The sequence below is a fragment of the Mobula hypostoma genome, chromosome 3, assembly GCF_963921235.1.
Source record: "Mobula hypostoma chromosome 3, sMobHyp1.1, whole genome shotgun sequence".
In the NCBI taxonomy this organism is placed as follows: Eukaryota; Metazoa; Chordata; class Chondrichthyes; order Myliobatiformes; family Myliobatidae; genus Mobula; species Mobula hypostoma.
Genome location: NC_086099.1, coordinates 178,051,584 through 178,071,463, shown reverse-complemented (window position 1 = coordinate 178,071,463; position 19,880 = coordinate 178,051,584). Strand labels below are relative to the sequence as shown.

At 38.3% G+C, this 19,880-nt stretch overlaps 1 protein-coding gene across 1 annotated transcript in view; it reads left to right on the top strand.

The window, feature by feature from the left end:
* The window catches only part of LOC134343761 (cilia- and flagella-associated protein 69-like), a 182,941-nt gene that overhangs the window by 98,360 nt on the left and 64,701 nt on the right, over positions 1–19,880 (top strand). The window contains exons 14-15 of the mRNA XM_063042501.1: positions 1,750–1,865; positions 3,888–4,006. Coding sequence (XP_062898571.1) covers positions 1,750–1,865; positions 3,888–4,006 — 235 coding nt within the window. The remainder of the gene's footprint in view (positions 1–1,749; positions 1,866–3,887; positions 4,007–19,880) is intronic.

Here is a 19,880-nt window from a genome sequence, read left to right as displayed (position 1 = left end):
GATGGCTGTGGCTCGAAAGAGGGAAGCCATGGAGTCATAAGTAGCTAGCCATCTGGACACAAGTTGGGGTCTGATCAGCCCCAGCTGGGTCACCTGGAGGAGGTTGTATGATGTTGAAAGACCCGAAACACCCGATGATTCCAGGAACATCACTGAAGATGTGTCCAGAAGCATCAATAGATGTATGTACACAGCACGGCAGCTTGACACCGGTAGTTTCACATTCAAAGTTAGTGATATCTTTACTTGGTATATGACTGAAATATATTATTATTATTCCTTCATCATTAGCAATCTAAGTCCCAGAATTCCCTGTCCAACAATGTAGTGGGAAGTATCAAGGCTAGAAGGACTTCAGTAGTTCAGTTCAATAACTCATCATCATCTTTTCATGGGGAAATTAGTGATAAGAAACAAATGCTAGATTTCCCAGCATTACCCACAGTTCAAAAGAGGAATAAATGTGGAAACAGTTTCTAGTACACATACTTTACAGGAAGGGCTACTAAACTGTGATAAAGAATTTGAATTAACTCTGATGTTTCCATTCCATAACCATAATTGCCCAAGCCAGCTGCCGTGCAAGCTTATCTGGATTTAAACATCCAGTAACACCAGGAAATGCATTTCCCATGTTTGTTGAATTTAATAAAGGACTGGGGGAGCAGAGTTCATGTGGATAGTTAATGAAAAATTTAGGCAGAACATGGGGATGTTAAGCTGACATAAAGTAGGCAAGGAAAGCACAAGGTCATGAGAAGTGTCAATTAAATAATATGCCTCATATGCTAACTAACACAGAGAGAAGTGAAAAGAAAAAAAATGAGGTTGGTCAATAAAGCAAAGGGGAAATGAGTTGTGGGTACACCATCAGTAAATTGAACAAATTCACAGATCTATAATTTCAAGAATAACTTAATTACTGCTCTGCCTTAAAATATTTAAATACTCTACTTACACCAATCTTTAAAAGTGAGAATTCCAAACAAACAAATTACCATCTCTTTATTAAATAGTTGAACCTTTATTTAAACTGTTTTAGATTTCCTCATAAGAGGAATCATTGTCACCCATGGCATCCTATCAATAACATTCATGATTTTGTCTATCAAGTTAAAATTGGTCTTCCTGAGACAAAGGGTCATGGATATTGAGGATGGTTTGGATGAAGTGTTCTTAATAGTCTGATAGAAACTAATGTTGTTTGCATTTGTGTTTGTATGGGGGAAAAGAGGTTGAAACAAACAAGTACATAAATTGTCTTGTTTTTAAATATCTTGCTGTTATTTAGTGTCTTTTGGCACATTTTTTTAAAGTGCTTTGCAATGAGGAAAGTGAAAGGGACACTGCACCAAAAATGACATTGAGGGAGTAACCAAGAAGCATGGTTAAAGTGATTTGTTTTAAAAAGGTTTTAGGGAGGTTAGATAATAGGAAATCAGAATGATTTATGAGATTTGGGTGACACACAATTATGAAATCAAGTTCATTCATTCAGTCACCAGCAGGGAGACTTAATTTGAGCATAATTCATCAAGAGTTGAGGTAACCAGCAATGAGTGTTGTAAGTAGCTTAATTTTCAAGAATTTAGGATGGAATAATGGAATAAAAATTACTTGGGAAATTGGAAAAGAAAAGCAAAGGATATTTTTGCTGAAATAAGCAAGTCTCAGGATTCTCCCTGAGTACAGGATTTTCAAAGACCTCAACATATTTGAATGTTATAATTTTTCATAAATTTTTAATAGATATTCTGAAAAGTATGACAGACACTTCAGAGGAAGAGAGTGAAATTAATTTGAATATGCAAACTGACATCCTCATCATCTTGTCCAGTATCTGCGAAAATGATAGTCATAGAAAGGTAAGCAAATATTGAATAATTATTAAGCTGGTCAGTATACATCAGAGCATTCAAAATTGTCACCATACATACAGTGTATAAGCAGAAGTTTTCTACTTCATTTAAAAAGTGTATATCTGCTACCCCAGCATACCTTAAGTCCTCTTTATCCACTGACATATTATCTGCAGTTTTGCATATCTGAGAGGTCGCCCAGGCATTATTGGGAGTGTGAATTAATATAGTACATTCCTCCAGAGCCCTCTCCAGGAAATTCAGTTTGCTATGAAATGTGTTAATATTTAACATCTTTCTGTTTGCAGGTTGTGACATATTACTTTTCAATGTGTGGCCAGAACAGAGGTTGGGACCTTCTGGGATAAAGTGAAACTTGCATTGAAGTTATGTCATGGAGGGGTTCCTAAAATATCTGTTTGTCTTCAGGTTCCTGTACCTCCTCTCTGATAATGGTAATGAGAAGAGGACATGTCCTGGGTGTTGGCAATCCTTAATGATGGATGCTGCACTTTTGAGTCATCACCTTTTGAAGATCCGCTTGATGGTCACTGGATAATTTTAATTAACTATATCAGGTGCTTCGTGTGAACTTAGACCACAACTGAAGAAACTGTAGGAAGTAGCTTCCTTCCAGAACTTATGAAAACAGAATTTAAGTACAAGAGACTACAGATGTTAGAATCTGGAGCAAAAAAATAAACTGCTTAAACTTAGTGAGTCATATGACATCTGTGAAGACAGGAGATAGTCTATATTTCAGGTCAATACCCTTCATCTAGGCCAGGGGTTCCCAACCTGGGGTCCAAGGACACTTTGCTTAACGGTATTGGTCCATGGCATAAAAAAAGTTGGAAACCCCTGATCTAGACAGACAGTGTAGAGGGAAGATACCCAGTATATAGAAGTGAGAGGAAGGTGTAACAGAGGGTGGTGGATGATAGTTTGAATCTGATGGATTTGATGGGAAAGAAGAACTCAGGTAGGTAGGTATGTGAATAATGGGCAAATGGAACCAGGAGTGAGTCTTGGTAACAAAAGGGAGGATGGGGAAAGGGTGGCAATGGTGAACGAAGAAGCCTTAGATTGACATAGTGATATGGATGAACGACAGATGGAATAAGTTGGGGGAAGTTAAAAAATTTTGGTGATGATTGGTGATTGATGGAAAGTGTGAACAAAAGGAGAGTGATGCAAGTGGGAAAGGAACACAATGGAAATGAATTAACTTAAAATGGAAAATTTACTGTTCATGCCATTGGGCTTACGCTATCCGAGTGGAACACAATGCGCTTTTCTTGTATATGTATGGCCTTAGTGTGGCAGTAAAGAAGTTGGTGTAGGAATGAGAAGTTGAAATGCATGTAACTGGAAGTTCAAGATGGAGATTGTAGACAGAGCACAGCTGCTCTGCAAAATGATCACCTAATCTACACTTGGTCGTGACAAGATTGTGAGCACCAGGTGCAAGAGATCAGGGTTGGAGGAGATGCCCGAGAGTCTTTTTCTCATCGGAAAGAGCTGTAGGTTCGTGGATGGTGGTGAAGGGACATGGGTTGCAGGGGACAGAAGGGGACAAATGGACCAGGAAGTCATACAGAGTTTGAAGAGCAGAATTTTATGGGGTAGAGGAGTGTTTGGGGGCCAGGAAGAGGGAACTATGTAGTGGAGGGATCCTGCTGGGCTGGAAGTGACAAAGTATACTGAATGGTGAGGCTAGTGGGGTGAAAGGTCTTGGCTTCACTGTAATTACAGTAGAATATTAAAGGAATGGTAAATGAACACTATCCCAGTTTGGCATCTGTTTTGCATAATATTTACATTTAAGCTAAAATTGCAGCATAAAATTGGCCTTTCCACAGAAATCCTGACCTGAAAAAGGATCATAAAAATCTGACGTGCTGAGCTTTCTTTTCTTCATAATTTCTGCCAGATTTCTGTTTTATTTCTATTGTCACTCAGGATTCAAAGAATGTGTAGTATTTTAGATTGGTACTTCATAGTATAATTAATTTATTTCATCATTAGGAACTGTTTGGTGCATATGGAGTAGAAGTTCTCATTAAATTTCTAAAGATTGAACCAATGAAGTTCTACAGTGGCAGGGGTCACAACAAACTCATAGTGGCCACAGTTGACTGTATCTGGTAAGTTTTATCTTGTGTTGCAACAGCAAGACATTTGATTACCAATGCTGCTAGCAGATTCAAAACAATGTATAATTGTATCATAATATATAAAGAAAGAAACATAATCATGACCTTCCAATTTCATTATGCTGCTTGTTCTAACCTTTGTGGCATTTTTTATAATTCTCTGAATTCGTTCCAGATCACATAGTCAGTTCATTCACAACACAAGAACAGACCCATTGACCCAACTCATTCAAGCTGACCAGGGTGCCTACTTGACCTGGATCCATTGCCTGCATTTAGCCCACGTATCTTCAAACCTACCTATCCATACATATATCTACAAATCTCTCACCATTTTAATTTCATTCACCTCTACAATTTCTTCTAGTAGCTCATTCCATATGCCCACCACTCTCTGAGATCACTCTTCAATCTTCTCCCTCTCATCTTAAACCTCTAGTTTTAGATTCCCCTCCTGGGAAAAAATACTGACGAGTTACCCTATGATTTTATAAACTTCCATAAAGTTATTACTACTTGCTACTTAGCATCCTTCACCTCAGGGCAAGCAGTCCCAGCTTATCCAGTCTCTGCTTATAATTCAAGACCTTCAGTTCCAGCAATATCATTATAACTTTTTTCTCCTCCCTCTAACTTATTCACATCCTTCCTATAGTGTATTTTGTGTTAAAATCCAGTTTCCATTCCTATGCCCCCTTTCCAGTTGATCTCGATCCTGTTGCAACCTTCTTCACTGTCCACCAATTTTCATGAAGAAGGACAGTGCACCCAGCACTGATCACTGCAACACAATGTTGTTCACAGGCCTTCAACCTTTTAAAAAAAAAACCTCTATTACTGTACTCTGTTTTCTATCATAAAGCCAGTTTTGTATTCAGCTAACATAGTCATAGTAGTCATAGTCATACTTCATTGATCCCGGGGGAAATTGGTTAACCCTGGATCACATATGATTTAAACTTTCAGATCAACCTCCCTTATAGGACTTCACTGAAGTAAATATAGACAATAACTACTGCTCTGCCTCTTCAGCCTTCTTGGTTACCTTTTCAAATATCTATCAAATTCACGTGATAGGATATCCAATGCAAATGACTGTTTAATTATCACTAATCAGTCCTTACCTTTCCAAATATAGATAGGTTATGTCTCTAAGAATCCCCCCCATAACCTTCCTACTACTGGTGTTAGGCTCACTGGTTGTAGTTCCTTGGCATGTCCTTGTAGGCCTTCTTAGATAGAGACAAAACAATAACCACCCTTCTGTCTAATGGGTGAGAGCAGAATTAAAAGCATAGGCCAAGTGTGAAATACAACTTTTAAAATAAATGCAATTTAAAGTGTGGGTAGAGCAAATTAATTCAAAATTAATAAACATTAAGCACTCCTTAAAATATTTTTATTTTATTTATATTTTATTTCTTCATTTAGAATGCAAATCACACCCTTTGTTGTTGCATTTCCTATTTTCTACCTTAAGCCATCTTATTCAGTGGTGGACAACGTTGGCCGGCAGTGTCCAGCCTGCCTCATTGAATAGCAAATCAAAACCAAGGTTATCAATTTAACACCTAACATAAATCGTTGATCTCAATGATTAGAAATGCATTGCCCAAAACCCTACCCTGTCTTAATAAATATTAACACGTGGAATATTTTTGAATCAGATATTAAAATATTCAAATTATTAAAGGTGAATTATTAAAATAGATAATTTAAGTCCTAAGATATTTAAAAATCAATGAACAATTGGATTGTACCGTAGAAGTATTTGAAACTTACTTATCCCTCTCCATTGAACTAAAACAAATTGTTGAGCCCAAATATACATGATCTGGCACAAATTCAGCGCTGGCATTTCCGTGGAGAAGCTTATGAAGATGGGCTCCAAAACTGGAGTCCATAAGAAATGTAATATACGAGTACAGTCAGAATGACAGCAACAAGGACCTTTCTGTATTTTTGGGATTGTTTTCGTGAATGGTCAAGTAATTTTTTTTTTACCAGTGTGCCTTTCCCCACCAGTCTCAAGACAGAGGAGGTATTCTGCTTCATTGAGTTATCAATTTATTCTCTTTAATGAAATTTTTTCCTACTTTTTTTACTTATATCCTTATTGTGAATGGATTAGTTCCTCACTGGTGTATGGTTCCAAGAATCTGTTATAAAATGCTGGCTGATTACAATATGATTCTGAACCAATCAACATTTTCAAAAAAATAGTTTTGTTACACAATTAGTAATAGAGCCAGTATGGTAATTAAAACAACAGTTCCTATTCACATCTCTGGAACAGCAGCTATATAAATCTTTGGTAGTCTATGACACCATTCAGCTACAACTACAGTTTGAAGTAAAATCTACTCAGTCAATCCAGAAAATAAATAGTTCAAGAGAAAACAAAACAATGCTCTCATATGCATTCTAGTGTCCTTCTTCTTCTTGTTTGTCCATCGTCGACGTCGATGAAGACCTCGACTAGCATGTGACTTGGATTTAAGTGAGGGAGAGTTGCGCAGCGTCAGCCTCACTCTCTCTTCCCAATTCCCATCTGGATCCAGTGGCAAGACAGAGTCGAGACAGCTGGAGATGGGACTAGGCGCAGTGGATGACCAGGATGTCTTCTGTGTCTTGGCGTTCTCTACACGTTCCACGACGCTTGCAGAGACCGCCTTCTTCACCGTTGGACCTTCCATTGGTCTCGTCCGCTCAATCCACCGGAGTCTGTCTTCACATGCTGGGATAGACAACTCCCTATCTCACCGAGGGTTTGAGACCCGTCGGCTACCCTCACTTGGTTTAGCCGGCTTGTCGAAGCCGTTGCCCGGGGTGTGGCCGCTGTCGCATGCAAACAGCTACGGGGAGCCACAGGTGAGAACTGAGTGCCAGGTGGGGACCAAAGGTGGACTAACCGCCTTGAAAAGGACGTGACATGTTACCCCACCAGAGGTGCTACCCCTCCCTGACACCCCATACACCCCAAGTGTCCTAAAGGCCTGGTAACAGCAAATGTGGGCATTTGTGATCCTTAACACTTTTTGTAACGTTATGGGCAAGGAGACTGCAATATCTTGAAAGGAACATTCTACTGAGTCCTTGAATTTTGCTGCCAATTGCAGCACCTTATGTTTCACAGCTGAAATCAGCTAATGATCTAAATATTGTTTGAAACCTGGCATCTCGAATACCCATACTGCTCATTTCGCCATGCCTTTAACAAACAGGGGGAATAAAATAGTTTGTTTCATAATTTTAATTTTTAACTTGGTAAATCTGAGCAATTTTGTTCTTTCAGGAATAAAGTATGTCTTCAAAATTAATAACCTCTTCATGAAATGAAGTACAACAGTCTTGTGACATTGGTTACATCTAAATCAGTTTATTGAAGTATATAAATTAATAGGTACCAAAAAACTGCCAATTCAGAAAATGACCCAAAAAGGTGAAGGTAAGAGAACAGGTCATAATTTGACTAGAGCAATATTGGTCCGACCATAAGATATGGGAGCAGTATTAGGCCATGTGGCCCATCGAGTCTGTTCTGCCATTCAATCATGGCTGATTCTTTTTAATCCTCAGCACCACTCCCCAGCCTTCTCCCTGTAACCTTTGATGCCGTATCCAATTAAGAATCTATCAGATTCTGCCTTAAATACACCCAATGACCTAGCCTCCACAGCTGCCTTCCACAAATTCACCACCCTCTCGCTAAAGAACTTTCTCCACATCTCAGTTTTAAATGGACGCTCCTCTATCCTGAGGCTGTGCCCTCTTTCCTAAACTCCCCCACCATGGGAAACATCCTTTCCGCATGTACTTTGTCTAGACATTTCAACATTCAAAAGGTTTCAATGGGATCCCCTCTTCATCCTTCTAAATTCCAGCGAGTACAGACCCAGAGCTATCAAACATTCCTCATATGATAACCATTTCATTCCCAAAATCATCATTGTGAACCTCCTCTGAACCCTCTCCAACGCCAGCACCTCTTTTCTTAGATGAGGAGCACAGAATTGTTCACAATACTCCAGGTGAGGCCTCACCAGTGCCTTATAAAACCTCAGCATCACATCCCTGCTCTTGTATTCTAAACCTCTTGAAATTAATGCTAACATTGCATTTGGCTTCCTCACCACCAACTCGACCTGTATGTTAACCTTTAGGGTGTTCTGCACAAGGACTCCCAACACTTTTTTCATCTCAGAATTTTGGATTTTCTCTCTGTTCATAAAATAGTCTACTATTTCTACTACCAAAGTGCATGACTGTGCATTTTCCAACATTGTACTTCATTTGCCACTTTCTTGCCCATTCTCCGCATCTTCTAAGTCTTTCTGCAGCCTATCTGTTTCCTAAACACTATCTGCCCCTCCACCAATCTTCATTTCATCTGCAAACTTGGCAACAAAACCATCTATACCATCATCTAAATCTTTGATATACAGTATAAAAAGAAGCAGTCCCAACACTGACCCCTGAGGAACAGCACTAGTCACTGGCAGCCAACCAGAAAAGGATCCTTTTATTTTCATTTGCTGCCTCCTACAGATCAGCCAATGCTCTAAGCATACCAGTAACATTCCTGTAATACCATGGGCTCTTAACTTGGTAAGAAGCCTCTCCTTTCTTTATCAATCTTTTTATTAATTTAAAAATAGTACATATATACAAACAAGAGGAGGATTATCTCAAATACCTATATCGATACCAATACATATAACAAGTAAAATAAAGATTTTCAAGATCATACATAGTATTAATCTAATAGTATATAATAAAGAATAAGATAATCAATTCTCTTCTTATCATTTCATAAAAAGAAAAAAATATAAAGAAACTTTTGTAATTTTTATATATAAAAAAACCACTATTCTCTATAAACAAAAACAAAAAATAAGAAAAGAAAGAAAAAGAAAAAAAAAGGGACTAGGCAGCCCATACTGAGAGTAAAAGCAAGAAAAAAGAGAAACTTTCTGATGAAATCCAAAGTTTTGAAAAAGTAACTGGAACAGCAATAAATCAAACCAAATGAAAATAGTGAATAAAAGTTTGCCAGGTTTCTTCAAATTTAAAGGATGCACCAAATGTCTGACTTTTTATTGTCTCTAAACTTAGACAGGACATAATGGAGGAAAGCCAATAAAAAAACAGTAGATGGATTAGAGTCCTTCCATTTAAGTAAAGTGGCTCTCCTAGCCAATAAAGTTGTAAAAGCTATCATCTGTTGAGCGGAAACAGGAATATATCCTGCTTCCAGTGGAATGATCGCAAAAATTGCTGTGAATAAATTCGGCTGTAGGTCCAAACTCAAGACTTTTGATAAAGTTTTAAAGACATCTTTCCAAAAATTATCTGTCTTGATACAAGACCAAAACATATGAGTTAAATTAGCCACCTCAATATTACATCTGTCGCAAATAGGATTAATATTGGGAAAAATACGGGCTAATTTATCCTTTGACTTGTGTGCCCAATGTACTACCTTGAACTGTATCAAGGAATGACGGGCACAAACAGATGAGATATTTACCAAATGAAAAATTTTATCCCATTGATTATCTGAAAGTGTTACGTACCCCGTGATGGGGATAAAGAAACCAGCAGAAATAGAAACCACTTTGGAGTCTCGTACTGCTATAAACTACTAATATTTATTAGTAACTAGGCAATTTAGTAATAGCAATGTAAATAAATCACACAGGTTAGCAAGGAATATATATAAAAGTAAGTGTGGAATATATATGTATGAAAACCAAGCTTCTTTTAGTCTAGGGGTAAAAAGATACAGTCTTACGATGTTGAGTAAAGTTCAGTTCAGTTCAGTTCGTGGTATTTAGTTGAGTAGTGATGGAGAGAGAGAGTGAGTTGAGTCTTCAGGTGAACTGATGCCGAAGATCTTCTCGTCGTCCTCCGAAATCGTTTACAAGTCACCGACTGTGACTTTAACCAGGGGGACCGGTTTTCCCGTGGTGGAGCTATCACCCCGGCAAGGGTGGACACATAGGCAACTCCCCACTAGTCAACCCCTTCTTCACCGCTGGAATAGCAATTTGGAATCGATCCGCCTGATCGATCCTCCAAAACCCACTTTCTCTGTGGGCACAACAATGCTCATTCAGTGTCCAGATCGTGTATCTGAGGTCTGTATCATCTGACCTCCCATTTATTTCACCAGGCTGAGCATCACCTGTCATTTAAAGAGTCCCTCCTTCCTTTGTTTGCAAAGAAGTGCACAAGCATGCAACAAGTCCTTGAAGAAATATCAACAACCTGCCGAAAATCATAACATCGAGTATCCATTAAATAACACCGCCTTTGGTCACTATAGCAACTTACGAGCTGCTTGGTGCTGTCTCCAACTCCAAACTCAGCAAAAATCCAAAGTTACTTCCGATGCCTTAAAGTGACAGTCCAACCGTTGATCTTCGTCTCTCTCTCTCTCTCCTTTCCAAACAAACCATCAATGATGAATGTCTCTCTCTGTCTCTCTTCAAACAGTTAATAGGGGCACTCCTGGATCCCCTCACAGAATGTGACTCTCGAAATTCCAATTCCCACGCACCTTTAATTTTGTCGTTAGATACCTTTCGCAAATTCAATAACCATTTATAAATTATAGCTATCAGTCCTTTTTGAAATGGTTTAACCTGAAAAAGAGTATAGGTGTCCCCCGATTTTCGAACGTTCACTTTACAAAACCTCACTGTTACGAAAGACCTACATTAGTACCCTGTTTTCACTTTCAGAAGGTGTTTCCACTGTTACGAAAAAAAAGCAGTGCGCAATAAAAAAATCAGCGCGCGATAAAAGGCAGCGCGCACCCTGAGCAGCTGCTCTGCCCTGATTTCGAAACAGCATTGCTTTTACATGAGCCATTTGCAAGATGAGTTCTAAGGTATCAGAAAAGCCTAAAAGAGCTCGTAAGGGTGTTACACTTAGCGTAAAACTAGGCATAATTAAGCGTTTTGATCATGGTGAACGAAGTAAGGACAAAGTGAGTTTGGCTGTGGAAGTTGACGAAGGTAATGTTGAAGAGGTTTTGGCATCCCATGACCCAGAACTGACAGATGAAGAGCTGATGCAATTGGAAGAAAAAAGGATAACAATCGAAACCGAATGAGTAATGATAAAGTACGACTTCAATTTTGAAAGGGTACGTCGGTTTAGGGGATATTTGCAGGATGGTTTGAGTCCTTATTAAAGAACTGTGTGATAGAAAAATGCGCGAGGCTCAGCAGTCAAGCAAGCTTTCCACATCAGCCACAGCAGACGACGAACCTCGACCTTCGACATCGAGGCAGCCAGTCATAGGAGAAGATGAGCTGCCTGCTCTAATGGAAACAGACGACGAGATGACACCCCAGTGTCCCACCACCCCAAACCCTAGGCCACGGACAGATACCGATTCGCGGAGAATGCAACGGTAGGCGGGAGGCATACAGAACATCGTTAAGAAAAAAGCCGAAATAAACATGCTAATTAATTAGGTGCTGCCGACACGTAATTGTCGGCCCAGATCAAAGGCGATGCAATCAGCAATCGGCACTGATCTGGGCCGACAATTACGTGTCGGGCAGCACCAAATTAATTAGTATGTTTGTTTCGGCTTTTTTCTTAAAGACGTGCTGTGTGCCTCCCGGATACTGCTGGACCCCTGCGTGCTTCGCGGCAATGTATCGGTCGGCAGCCCGGAGGGTGGGGGCCACTGCACCACCCAACCTGCAACGACTCAGTCTAACACACCATCATCAGTGTGCTCGGCGCTGAACCAATTCCGGTCAGTGATAACTACACTGTACATACATTATTTCTACTTTATATCGGCTGTATATTTTTACGTGTTATTTGGTATGATTTGGCAGCTTCATAGCTTAAAGGTTACTAGAGAGCGCTTGCGCCGTGTTTTTGCCGACAGCACTTGCGTGAGATTTTCTGTCGACGGCGCTTGCGTGAGATTTTCGCTACGGAGAACAGTCAGTAATGATTGTGGAAAAGTATTTCTACTTTATATAGGCTGTGTATTTATCATATCATTCCTGCTTTTACTATATGTTACTGTTATTTTAGGTTTTATGTGTTATTTGGCATGATTTGGTAGGTTATTTTTGGGTCTGCGAATGCTCACAACTTTTTTCCATGCAAATAAATGGTAATTGCTTCTTCGCTTTACGACATTTCGGCTTATGAATCATTTCATAGGAACGCTCTACCTTCGGATGGCAGGGGAAACCTGTATCTATCAGATTGGGTGGATAAGCAGAGGAAAAATTTGGAAGTAAACTACATAAAAAAATACTAATTTGTAAATATCTGAAAAAGTGTGCATTAGATAAGTCATATTTGTCCACTAACTGAGTGAAAGACATTAAACAATCCCCCATAAACAAATCTAAAGTAGTTATTATTCCTTTGGTTTTCCAGATTAAAAAGGTCTGATCGGAAATTGATGGTTTAAAAAAATTAAGATGGATTTTACGAGAAAGAACAAAGTTATTAAACTCAAAAAATCTACGAAACTGAAACCAAATTCTTAATGTATGTTTAATAATAGGATTGAGGTCTCGACTACCAACCTTAGAAAGCAAAAAAGGAAGAGGGGCTCCCAGCAAAGAGGCCAAAGAATACCCCTTCACCAAGCTTTTCTCCAAATCCACCCATAAAGGACAGTCACGTATGTCTGAATAATGAATCCAAAGGGAAATATATCGAATATTAATTGCCCAGTAATACATTCTAAAATTTGGCAAAGCCATACCACCATGCTTTTTTTAATTTCTGCAAAGATGGTTTACTCAATCTAGGATTTTTATTATTCCAAATATAAGATAAAATTTTAGAGTCTATTCTATCAAAAAACAGTTTAGGAACAAAGGAAGGGATTGCTTGAAATACATATAAGAACCGGTAGCACTATCATTTTAATAGCATTAATTCGACCAATTAATGATAATGTCATAGGAGAGCAATTAGAACGTATTTGTTACGTGTATTCAACTAATGGAAGAAAGTTATATTTATACAAGTCCTTAAATTTTTGGTAATTTTAATACCAAAATAAGTAAAGTTATTTTTAGCAATGCTAAATTCAGAAAATATAGATAACATGGAGGGAATAGATTTCTTGGGATCTGAAATATAAACTAACAAGTCATCTGCATACAACGAAACCTTATGTACTTTATCTCCTCTCTTAATACCTTGAATATTGTTGGAGCTCCGAAGGGCAATAGCAAGAGGTTCTAAAGCTAAGTTGAATAACAGCGGACCATGAAGACAACCCTGCCTGGTACCCCTGTATAGCCTAAAATAAGGAGATTTTTGATTGTTAGTTATAACTGCCGCCATAGGAGCTTGATAGATCAGCTTAATCCAGGAAATAAAACCTGGACCAAAATTAAATCTTTCTAAAACCTCGAATAAATAAGACCATTCTACCCTATCAAAGGCTTTCTCTGCATCAAGAGAAACAACACATTTGGATTCTTTGGATGGAGAGGAATGAATAATGTTCAATAATCTCCAAATATTAAATATGAATATCTATTCTTAATAAATCTAGTTTGATCCTTAGAAATAACCTTAAGCAAAATATTCTCAAGCCTGTTAGCCAAAATCTTAGAAAGAATTTTAGAATCCACATTTAATAAGGAAATTGGTCTGTAAGAGGCACATACAGATAAATTTTTTTCTTTTTTTGAAATTAATGAAATTGATGCCTCATAGAAAGTTTTTGGAAGGGTCCCAGAGGATATAGAATCAGTGAAAATTTGGCATAAATGAGGTGTAAGTATTTCAGTAAAAGTCTTAAAAAATTGTACTGTAAATCCATCCGGTCCCGGAGCTTTACCTAATTGAAAAGAGGATATAGCCCTTGCTATTTCCTCTTGTTTAATAGGCACATTGAATGTATTCATACCTTGAATAGGAATTTTGGGTATATTCAACCTTTGCAAGAATCTATTCATAAAAGTGGTATTGTCTAGAAAATCAGATTTATAGTTAGAGTAAAAATCCAGAAATATCTTATTATTTTCCTGACAATTTGACGTTTCAGTTCTATCAGTTCTTCGTATTTTCAAAATCTGCCTTCTAGCCCAAGTTGCTTTAAGTTGACCAGCCAACAATTTAACTGACTTATCCCCATGTATATAAAATTGACTTTTAGATTTCAAAAGTTGCTGCTCAATGGGAAAAGTCAAAAGCAGATCATGCTGTGTTTGAAGTTCCACCCTTTCCTTATATAGATCTTCACTCAGTGTTACTGAATAAACTTTATCTATTTCTTTAATCCTGTTAGTAATCACTAGAAGTTCTGCTTTAGTTTTCCTTCTTAAAGCTACTGAATATGAGATTATCTGTCTCCAAAGAAAAGATTTCATCACATCCCAAATAACCAAATTTGACATACCCTCAGTTGTATTTAAATCAAAAAATAGAGAAATTTGCTCTTTAATAAAACTTACAAATACTGAATCATGCAGCAGTGTAGCATTGAATCTCCACTGAGATGCATTCCGTATACTATCAGGGAACTTAAGTATTAGTTTTGTGGGCGCAACATCCGACAACGCAATAGCATCATACACATAGTCATCAACAAAAGGCACCTATCGAGTATCCAACAAAAAAATCATCAATTTTTGAATATTTATGATGTACATGTGGAAAAAAAGAAAAATCCTTATCTTTAGGATGAAGAAATCTCCAAATATCGACCAAACAGTATTCTAGTAAAAAAGAATTAATACAGGTCGCAGCCTTATTAGGAAGCCACAGATTGGTTGATGACCTATCAATCGAAGGATTGAGACAACAGTTAAAGTCACCACCCATGGTCAACTTATATTCATTTAAATTCAGCAACGCAGAAAATAACCTCTTAAAAAATACAGATCTGTCTACATTAGGTGCATACACACACACACACACACACACACACACACACACACACACACACACACACACCAAAGCCACCTTTTGACCACATAACAAACCAGTAACAATTAAGTATCTTCCAGTTGAATCAGTGACGGTATTAAAATGTACAAAAGCGATTTTAAAATAATAAAAATAGATACCCCTCTAATTTTAGTTACTGATGAAGAGTGAAACTGAGAGCCCCTCCAAAATTTAAAAAAACAGTTTTCATCCTCCCTACGGATATGGGTCTCTTACCCAAAAATAATATCAGCTTGGAGTGTTTTTAATTTCTTAAAGATCTTTCTATGCTTAATAGGTTGGTTCAAGCCATTCAGGTTCCAAGAGATTATATTAATTTTATTAACATCCATAATAAGGCGTTAATTTAAGAGTTTATAAAAATAATTTAGTGCACCAGGACAGATCACTCACACCCGCAGGGAAGAACAAATTATGGATTTGATCAGAGAGAAAAACATCATGATTGACAGGAAATCCTCTCAGGACTGCCCAGTCGAAAAAACCTAAACTAAAAGCTCCACCCCACTCCCCCCCCAAAGCCCGAAAACCATCCAATAGGCGGACAGCATGCTAAACTATAATCCCTAAACCCCGGTCTCCAATAGGCAGACTCTTCTTAAAACGTTATACGCTAACACCACTGACTAAAGACATAACACATACATGAAGAAACAAACAAATTCCAAACATTTTAATATTATGTCTAACAGACATTAAAATGCAGTTAACAGCGGCCATCTTAAATTCATTTAATAAAAATTGATCATATATTCAAAAAAGATATGTCCAACCAAATAAAATGTTACAACTAGTGTTAAACTCTTACAAATCCTAAAGGAAAAAATAAAGCAGCCAAAACGATGTCTGGGCAGACATAAAATGCAGATTAAACTTTCAATGATCCAGCTACAAATGACTCCCAGCTCAGGATTAAGTGTTTAAATTGCTTGCAAGACAGGCTTAAACTCCTTTATAAATTTCCAAGCCTCTTCTGGAGAGTCAAGTCGTTTTTGGCAAGCATTAGGCAGGGGAATTCTCAAACAAGCTGGATAACTCAAAGAGGGATGACTGTTCTTCTTATAAAGTTCAGCCATCACTTCCCGATATGTAGTTCTTTCTGCATAAACCTCTGGAGCAAAATCTTCAACTATGCGAATCTCTACTCCATTATAAATTAGCCTCCCCCACTTCCTAGCATCTCGAAGAATTGCTTTTTTAGTAGTAAAGTAATGCAAACATAAAATCACCGGGTCAGGTTTAATCTCAACAGACAGCTTCAGGCGGAGGATTCGGTGAGCTGTATCTATCATCGGCGGAGCTTCAAGTATCTCACTAAGAAGTGAGTATAGCATGTTCATGAAAAACTTTAGTGGCTCACCGGTTTCCATGTTTTCAGGCAAACCCAGTATGCGTAAATTCAACCTACAACTTCTGCTTTCCAGATCAGTCGTTTTCTTCTCAATTCTTAATAATTCCGAAGAAACCTCAACAAATTTCTTTTCCAGAGTAGATATTTTTAATTCTTGTTCATTAATCACTTGATTCACTGTCTCCGGTTCTCTTCCGATTCTATTAGTGTCCTTTTTAAGCATCTGATATTGAAATTCCAGATTCCTCAAAGATTCCTGGACAGCAGAGGCAGTTTTTTCAAGCTTTTCATTAGCATTCCTCAGTTTATCAGTCTTACTGTCCACCATTCCAATCTTGGTATTAATATCTTGCATCAAAGAAAACATTCTTTCTGAAGTAGAGACTTCCTCTGACTCCTTGGTTTGTTCAGCTTCGGAAACAATGTTGTCACGTCTTAATTCAATTCCAGTTCGGGTTCCAGCCATCATAATTAGATCGTAAATCCTTCACTAAAAGTAATACATCTTCAAAGTTTAAACAAAACTAGCAGTGGAAAGTAAGTTGTAAAAGGAAGGAGTAGCGCCAACTCCATGGGCCACCGAAAGGAGACTTACTCCATGGGCCACCGAAAGGAGACTCCCGGTAAGAAGCCTCGTGTGGCACCTTGTCAATAGCCTTCTAAAAGTCTAAATATACAATATCCACTGTATCCCCTTTTTCTAAACTACATATAATCTCTTCAAAGAATTTCAACAGGTTCGTCAGGCAAGATTTTCCCTTGAGGAAACCATGCTGACTTTGTCCTATCTTGTCCTGTGTCACCAAGCGCTCTATAACCTCATCCTTAACAATTGACTCCAACATCTTTCCCAACCACTGAAGTCCGGCTAACTGGTCAATAATTTCCTTAACTCTAGGTGTTATTTATCATAATAGAATTAAATACGTACATGATACACCATAAATTGGATATAAATGTTGAAGAGGAATATTTACTTTTCATACAAGTCTTTCCATTACCTTGCACATTCTTAGATTTTGGAATACTTGTTTATAAAAATTGGACATTATAACACATGTTGAAATTTGCAGTGATCTCTCTGAGCATTGTGCATGACATCTAAACCTCTTCATTGCTCTTGGCTCTACATTTTATCAATATTATTAATACAGCTCAGTAATTAACATAAACATATGTCAGTGTGATACTGTAATAGTAGCAATGAAAAATACTGAATTTAGCTATGACTGTCGACGTTACTACCTAAATACAAAAGTGGCAAAGGAATCAGCAAAATATGAGAGTAAACTCAGGAGAGCAGAAACCAGAGGGATTTAATTTATTAAATGAACAAGATAGTGAGCAGTTCATACAAGGCATCGTTGAATAAAAATGGATATCACTATTACTGAAAGGTTTGTTTTCTCAAGAATCTGTCTTGAGCCCAACACATTGATGCAATAATGAAGAAGGCATGGCAGTGTCTCTACTGCATTGGAAGCTTGAAGAGATACATTATGTCAACTCTTTCAAATTTCTATTGCCATACCATGAAGAATATTCTGACTGATTGCATCACAGCCTGATGTAGAGCCTCCAATGCACAGGATCATATGCACATCCAGCTCCATCATGGACACAACTCTCCCCACTATGAGGATATCCTCAAGAGGTGATGCCTCAAGAAGCTGGTATCCATTATTAAAGACCACCACCCGACAGGACATACTCTCTTCTCATTACTACCATCACAGAGAGGTACAAAGGCCTGAAGACCCATACTCAATGACTGTCATGTCATATGTCAGTGATAATAAATTTGATTCTAGTGTCACGTACCCCATGACGGGGATAAAGAAACCAGCAGAAATAGAAACCATTTTGGAGTCTAGTATTGCTAATAACTAATAGTATTTATTAACAACTACGCAATACAGTAAACTAAGTGAAGATAAATCAAACAGGTTAGCAAGAATTATACATATAAGTAAGTAAATCAGTAAGTGTGGAGAAATATGTATGAAAACCAAACTTCTTTAAGTCTACGGGTAAAAAGATACAGTCTTACAATGTTGAGTAAAGTTCAGTTCAATTCGTGGTATGTAGTTGAATAGCGGTGGAGAGAGAGAGAGAGAGTGAGTTGAGTTTCCAGGTGAACTGTTGCAGTCGATTTTCTCGTCGTCCTCCGAAATCCTTCACAAGTCACCGACTGTGACTTTAACAACAAAGGGGACCGTACTTCAGTGTGGTTGAGCTGTCTACCCAGGCCAGGATCGGACACATGGACAACTCCCCACCGGTCTTGCCTTTGAATTTTCACTGGCAGAGCACTGGGATCAATCCGCCTGATCGATCCTCCAAAACCCACTTTCTCTGCGGGCACAACAATGCTCACGCAGTGCCCAGATCATGTGTCTGAGGTCTGTGCCATCTGACCTCCTATTTATCTCACCAGGCTGAGCATCACCTGTCATTCAAAGAGTCCCTCCTCCCTTTGTCTGTAAAGGAATGCGAGCAGGCAACAAGTCCTTGGAAGTAACATCAATAATATCCTGTTGGTCACCATAGCAACCTTCGAGCTGCTCAGTTTTTATCTCCAAAGTAAAACTCCGAAGTTAACTCCCGTGTCAGTCCAACCGTCAATCTTCGTCTCTCTCTCCTTTCCAAACAAACCATCAATGATAAATATCTCTCTCTGTCTCTCTTCAAACTGTTAATAGGGGCACTCCTGGATCCCCTCACACTCCCCTTCCTCAGGGAAAAAAATTGTCGAAGACTGTTTTTTTTTTAATGTCCATCACAGAGTTCTAAACAATACAGGGAAAAAAAACATCAGATGACAAAGCCAAAATGGTTACAGCTTCCAACTTAACATCGGGATAAGCAATCAGCTATGATGTTATCAGAATCTTTTACATGTTTGATTACCAAATCAGATTCCTGTAATATTAGACTCCAATTTAACAACCTCCTATTTTTAGCCTTCATTTTATTTAAAAACACTAGCAGATTGTGATCTGTGTAAATCACAAGAGGTCTTTGGGCAGGACTAGTATAAACCTCGAAATGTTGTAAGGCCAGAATAAGTGCCAATAACTCCTTCTCCGTGGTGGAATAATTTTTCTGGGTCACGTTAAATTTCTTTGTGAAATAAGCTACTGGGTGTTCAATGTCATCCGCAACCTTCTGTAACAGTACTGCCCCAGCAGCTTCGTCACTAGCATCTGTGGCGATTGAGAATGGTTTCGAGAAATCCGGTGCTTTGAGCACAGGATGATAACATAGGATGATTTTCAACCGTTCAAATGCCTTCTGGCAAAGCTCATTACATGCAAACCTTTCACTCTTCCCTGGGAGTTTTGTTAGGGGGAGAGTAATGTCAGCAAAGTTCTTACAGAATTTTCCATAATACCCAACCATCCCTAAAAACCTTCTCAAAGCTTTCTTGTTAGTTGGAACAGGAACTTCAGCAATCGCTTGAACCTTGGCCTGTACAGGAGCCAGCTGGCCTTGGCCCACCACATACCCCAGATATGTGACTGCAGACATCCCACCCTGCAATAACTCATTTCA